The sequence below is a fragment of the Vicia villosa genome, linkage group LG2 (assembly GCF_029867415.1).
Source record: "Vicia villosa cultivar HV-30 ecotype Madison, WI linkage group LG2, Vvil1.0, whole genome shotgun sequence".
Classification (NCBI taxonomy): Eukaryota; Viridiplantae; Streptophyta; class Magnoliopsida; order Fabales; family Fabaceae; genus Vicia; species Vicia villosa.
In genome coordinates, this window is record NC_081181.1 from 113,325,624 (window position 1) to 113,332,425 (window position 6,802).

The 6,802-nt window shown below is 32.4% G+C and overlaps 1 protein-coding gene across 1 annotated transcript; it reads right to left on the reverse strand.

Annotated features, from left to right (window-relative positions):
- Positions 1-217: 217 nt before the first annotated feature.
- LOC131651815 (vacuolar protein sorting-associated protein 25-like) lies at positions 218-4,568 on the reverse strand. Its single transcript, XM_058921520.1, has 6 exons — positions 4,286-4,568; positions 3,908-4,047; positions 3,707-3,760; positions 3,537-3,625; positions 3,377-3,452; positions 218-667 (listed from the first exon to the last, which is right to left on the reverse strand). The coding sequence occupies exons 1-6, from the start codon at positions 4,342-4,344 to the stop codon at positions 546-548; spliced, it is 540 nt and encodes a 179-aa protein (XP_058777503.1). The 5' UTR covers positions 4,345-4,568; the 3' UTR covers positions 218-545.
- Between the last annotated feature and the right edge of the window lie 2,234 nt (positions 4,569-6,802).

Below are 6,802 nucleotides of genomic sequence, written 5' to 3' on the forward strand. Positions count from 1 at the left end.
TCCACAAGCGGCAAAAGCACCTCGTAGAAGCACCACAATTTATTTTGAAGATACCTAGCCCTGGAGGTTTCTAATATAAATTAAGCTGATAAAGAAGATGTGTGTAATGATAAAAATAAAAAAAGTTAACAACGGTCCAATACAATAATTTTTAGTTTCATTGATATTACAAGTTGATTATTAAAATGGGCCAAAAAGATTTTGTTAAAACCAAGTATAAAATGAAACAGATCACATATGTATTATTAATTTGATAATATCAATGTCTACAATAACAAAAGCTTTGGGGACCTAGACTCCCATTTACGAATTTCATGATGTCACAAGGAATGCAGTTTGACTAGCCTAACCAAGATTACAAGACAAAGCTAAACTCTTAACACTGTCAAGATTCCAAAATAATAGATGCTAGCAGGTGATGCCAGCTTGATCTTAGACATCTTTTCCGATGACATACTCGTCAAGTCATATAAGGCACGACAAGACCTTTCAAAGAAGTCATTTGAAATTCATTAAGATTCACCTGACTAACACAAAACAAACAATTATACAGAAAACTTAATTCCTTCATCATCTGTTGAAGTTCCTTTGAAGACCACAAGCTTCCCCTTCTGTTCTAATAGTTTCAATGCACGATTCAAAATAGTTCTGTCTATCCCTTGAAGTTCTGCAGTATATAAAATATAATTAGAGCCAATGTCAAAACCATTGCAAAGTCCAGCATGCAGGAATTAGCAGTATATCTAATCATAATAAAAAGCACCTTAAGAAGATAGCTGATAGACTTACAAATGTAAGTTTGTGAAGTAGATTAAGGACTAAATGCCAATAGGCAACACACTCAAGGTGAAGTAAACGTAAGGCACTTCTTGTTTCACAATGAAGGATGGGGTCCATAAGCCTGTTTACTTGGCACCATATGATGCTTATAATATATCTCATGAAGTTATTAACTTGCTAAGTTATGCTACAACGAAACACATTGGCTTTTGAATTCAGGGCATCATCCATAAGCTACTTGAATACAATGCATCTGTTCTGTGCAGCACCAGAAGTGATGGTGTGGTGTGAGTTTATGGTTACAAGGTAACAAGACAGTCACCAATAAAACATGTCCATTATTTTGGAATTGGTTCCCGTTAGATATGAGCCTTAATTAGGATAGTAATAATAAGGTCTTGTTAATTAATATTATTAGGCAGTTTTATCATTAATAGGCAGTAGTTTATTTATTAGTAGGCAGCTTTCTGTTTTAAAAAAATTGCCATCATATGTAACTGCACTGCAGTTAGAATAAGAGTTAGTTAATTAGGAGAATGAAAGTGTTGTCTATAAATAGAGGTGACTGAGAGAGAGGATATCTTGGGTTTTGATTGGAAAGAGGTCATTTTGGTATCGAGAAGGTGCAGACCTTCGAAGTTCTGCAATTATCATTCTGTGATCAAAGAGACTTTCCATATTTACTTTTCTATATAAGTTGGTTTCAATCAGTTCCACTTTATTTTATGTAATTGTCAGAGACATACTTCTACTTGTATTTCACAATTTGACACTTTTAGTTTTAGATTTTGAACTTTCATATCAATTATCTTTAGAATTACTTGTTCCAAGCTTAAAAATATTGACTCTTTAGTTTAATGTTCATACTTTCATATTAATTTTATACTAGCTTTTATGTGATTTATACAGCCGTATCGTGTCTGATGATAATTTTCAAAACATGTTATATCATACCCGAGTCTACGTCGCACTAGACTGTGTGTTCGCGTGTAAAGCTTAAACCTCTACTGTCTCAACTCCACTTAAATGATAGAAAAGAAAATTTGAAACCCCGCCATATTTGATCTTAATTCCCTTCTTTCCATTAGAAAAATATGAAATAATTACTATTTTAAAGTAATCATTAGGAGTCAGATCACACACAAACTTGCTTTTTGAGTAACTTCAAAAAAAAAAAATCTAGACAAATTACACTTTATTTCAATTATTTTTACATTTAAAACAATAATCACCCCTCCACCATAAGAATGTTCTCTATCTAAGTACACTATAGGTGCCATAGCATATTTTTGCTGACATGTCCATTTTATCTTAGCTTGTTCCCACCACCTATAATGGTTAATCGTTTTTGTTGTAGTATACTGTTGTTAGATTGCATACTAGCCTATGACCTTAAATGATATTTTCACCTTATACGGCTCCTCATGATTAAATGAATTCAAAAATCTTAAACAGCACAAGGGTTATATCATCTTTTCTACCCTCTTATTTTTCTGTTGAGAATGTTTCATTTTATAGTACAGGATACAAACTTGCAGTGGCAAAGGTCAAATGTTAGACAAAAGACAATCAAGGTCTGACATTATGTTAAAAGACCACTTGTACTGAAAGTTTAAGCAAATAATAAACGCCCAATGAAGATTTTACCTATAAATTAGAAAAAGAATGACTTTCAATTTAAAGAATTAAAGAATTTGGGATACAAGGCAGAAAAGATATGTCAACCTCAAGCCTAGCTTTCTCACTAACTTATGTTTTGGTATTGCCTTCTAACAATGAAATTAGCCGAGTTAGATATTTCAACACGAGCTTATATTGTATCCATTTTGGAGGGTTAGACATTTACATTACACTATAAGTAAGCAAACTAAAACATTTGTTTTATGATTGTGTAAAGCCTCTTTAAGCAAATCATATGAATTTTCATTTTTATTTTTAACATTTTTATTGCTTGCAGTTGCACACTTCCCCCATCACCCTAATGTGAGCATAAACATTTTTTAAAGTACTATATCAAACACAACTACAATGTAAAGATAAAAGACAAAGCACTGAATTTTATACTATGGATATCCAAAAACACTTTCGGGGTATTGACTCTCTGTCAATGTTGTTGATGGCAGTCTATGTCAGAGAGCCAAACTCTTGCCATACTGGCCGCTTTGCAGCGCTGTTATAGTGGATTATGGCAGAAAAACCCACAATATCACTAATGTTTACCATTGCAGCAAGCCCAAAAACCCCATGTATATCCGCCATAGCGCTGCCAGCCTGCCACGGCAGATATTTGATAACACTGCTCTCTGCCATGATCACTTTCATCTTATCTTTAGCTGAGCCTAAGTAAAACTAAGGAAATATATCTATTTGAATTTCAATCTATCCCTCAATCACCACGATAAACAGTCCCATCCAAAAGACCTGATCCAACCAAATTAGTGGGAAACAAATAGAAAAGCAATACTATTTTTACATAGATCAACCAAAAGTATCACATCAAGTCCTATAATGAACTAGATATAATTTCCAAACTTGGGCTATCTCAAATTCTAATATTAAATACAACCTAACCTACAGGTATCATTCAGCATGTTACCTGTTCCTTGAGATTCAGTTCCAAAGCGTATTTCCTCAATTGTCACCACACCATCTTCCAGTCCATTATCTTTTGCCTATAAATATTACAGCTAATTCAATCACAAGGCAATAATTACCTATTTGCATGAAGTGATTATTAAACTAGAATTCAAACTTACAAACTGTAGTAAAATTTCAGCCCAATCTTGAATCCGATGCCATAAAATAAGACATTTCCTATGTCCTTTATCCATCCATTCAGCTCGTCCTGTCAAACAGAAAAACAAACCTGAGACATTTCCCCCCGACCCAATTATCAGCACTACAAATCCAAAAACACAAAGCATACCCTCAGAAACTAAGGCCGAAAGGAATGCTTCTCTAGCTTCATGAGTAAGAGATCCTGCACTATCGAAAATCCGAAAACAATCATTCAACAAAAAAGTGGAAATAAACAAAACACAAAACCAAGCAAGTATTTATAAATAAGACTCGTCGATTCAACAACCCCCATGGAAATTGGCAACAAAAGCAGGAAATTCAAGCTTACTTTCAATTACAGTATTAGTAAAAAGTGGAAATTCATCTTCAATTGCAATCACAAAAACCTTCTGTGTTTTACAGTAATCTATAATAAGCTCTTTCCATAACTGTATTTGCTTCTCTCTAGTGTCCCTCACTGGCTGCAAACTGAAAAAGCAGAATCCATAATGAAAGTCCTAATCAACCATAAGTCAATCACTTTTTCACTACTAACAATCACACAATAAGAAATAACAATTATGCATTGAAATTTGCAAATAAAAGAGTAAAAAAAAAGAACTTTTTAATTAAATATCCAATGAAGTTACTTGAATCAATTGAATATGCACAATTTGTCAAATTTGAAAAGAAAAAAAAAAGAATTTGAAGAAAAAGAGGAATTTACGTGAAGTAAGGTGGGTAATTGAAGAAATTAGGTAGTTTGAATTCTCCCAATTTTTGCATCTTTCAAGTGTTTCAATCTCAAAAGCTCGAACTATTTTTCCCCAATTAGTTGAAGGCACGTGACGGATTTGGTGAATTGTCACGTGATTAAGTTGATTGCGCGGGTTACATGAACGAATGAAAAGAGGAAAGGCGAAACTGGCACTCTGCCAACCCTAGCACGATGATGATGGAAGAAAAAGAAGAAGACTGATGTAGGAGAAGCAAGCATAACATGAAAAACGACAACGGTTTGGGGGTAGAGCTGTCAATATGGCTACCCGGTCCTAAACGGGCCCGCCCGAGGCTTTTTAGGGTTGGGGCAAAAAGCCCTGTATAATATGGGCTCGAGATTTACTATCCGAGTCCGGTCTTATATGATTTCAGACTACCCGATCCTAAATGAGTTTTTTTATTTTAAAAAATTAAAAAAAAACTTCATAATATTTATTAGAAATAAAATTAAATATTATATTATTTTAAACATAATATATTTTTAAATAAAATTAAATATTATATTATTTTAAACATAATATATTTTTAAGTATTATATTATCTCTTATAAATACTATAATGTGTTTTTAAATACAATATAATACTTGAATATTTATTATAAGAGAAAAACTAATATAATATGATGAAAAAATGTTGATTATATTAATGTATAATATTTAAAAGAGAAAGATTGAATAAAATAAATATAAAATTTAATGAAGTGAGAAAAATCAATATGCTATTTTGGAGTAAGATAATATAAATATTAATATAATTTTTTAAAATTTATAATTATGCCGGCCTGATGGGCTACCCACGGCCCATATGGGTTAGTCCTAATGGGTAGCGGACTTTTTAGGGCTGGGCTAAAAAGGCCCTGAAAAATATGGGCTCTAATTTTAAGGCCCAAGCCCTATGATTTTCCAGGCCTGGCAGACTGGCCCATATGAGCTAGCCCATTTTGACAGCTCTAGTTTGGGGTATTCAACGAAAAGTTTTATTTAATTTATAAATCATTTACTTTTCAATTAAAATAATCCAAAAATTAGCAATCGTTAGTTGGTCTCGCGGTGATTGGCGCTAGATTTAATAGGAAGAACTATTGCGATTAGAAGGGGCTGAAACCACTTGATGTCAGAACTGACCCAAACCGAACTAAACCTGTTTTGATAAACCAAAAAAAAATATCTAAAAATTTCAAACCGACAGCATAAAAATTCTACAAAATTCAGTTGATAACTTTTTTTTTTCCGCATACTTTTTTTTATAGGTTAAGGAATGTTTTGAGGCACTCTTTAACTGATTAAAGTGATAAATTTTTAAAAAATATAGATTTTTATAAATAATATTTATTTTATTTAAAAAGTGTCCTCCAACACTAGTTAGCACTAGTTTTTATCAATTATGACAACTCTTTTTTCTTTTTTTAGTTTTAAAGATGAATTTGAATTAAGATAGAGGGAAATAACTCTTCTTTTTAGTTTTTAAACTGATTTGAAGTAGGAAAATAAATAGAGCGAGTTGTTTATGTTGATATTTATAATTTGGAATTGTGAGTGAATGATGCTTATTTGGATGAGAATTGAAATTTCGATTCATTATATAATAATATTCTTTTGACTGTCTGTGACTGCTTGAAAGCGCTTTCCATTTGTTTGAATTATCTCGTGCTTGATCGGTTAATTTGAAAAGGCAATTTTGATATTGCTCGAGATGATTATAACTAACCTAACATACTTGAATTTGTTTAGAATACGACGAATAATAACTCTTGAAAATAGGTGTGACACATTCCTGCTCATGAGAAGGTGAGATTTTTCTTTCGGACGGGTTTACATAAGTCTCTTTCCATGAGATCAATGTTGTCTTATTGTGGTTGGTTCAGACGAATCTTTGTTTTAGATGCAATCAGGAAGCTGAGACGACTCTACACTATCTGAGAGACTTTGAATTTGCTACTCTTTTAAAAATCTATTGAATTCTTAGATCCACTATTCTTCCAAGGAGATAGTTTATATGATTGGATTATACATGACATCGATTTTGCTCTATCTTTTTTGTTGTTTGCTAGTGGTTCTGGTGCGTTAGAAACAAACTGTGTTTTGCAAATGAAGTGGTATCTTTCTATACTTTGAAATTCATCATAGTGAATTATGTTAATTTGTTAGCTAAATGTTTTCTCAAAATCACGTGGAATACACACAAAGATAATAATACAATTTTGAATGTTATGGCAGTAGCCTCGGTAATCTCGGCGTCTCAAATTTTGGTGGATTGGTTTGAAATGCTGATGATGCTTAGGCTCACAATTTTACGGATAATATTGATTATTCAAACATCCTTCATGCTAAGTTGATGACATTATATCATAGTTTGCGTATGGTACGTGATCAGTGCATTTTGATGCACGTTCCTTTATTTTTGTACTTAGGCATTTCTATGGTTTGGTTTGTTTATTTTTCTATTTTATTATGTTTTTATATTT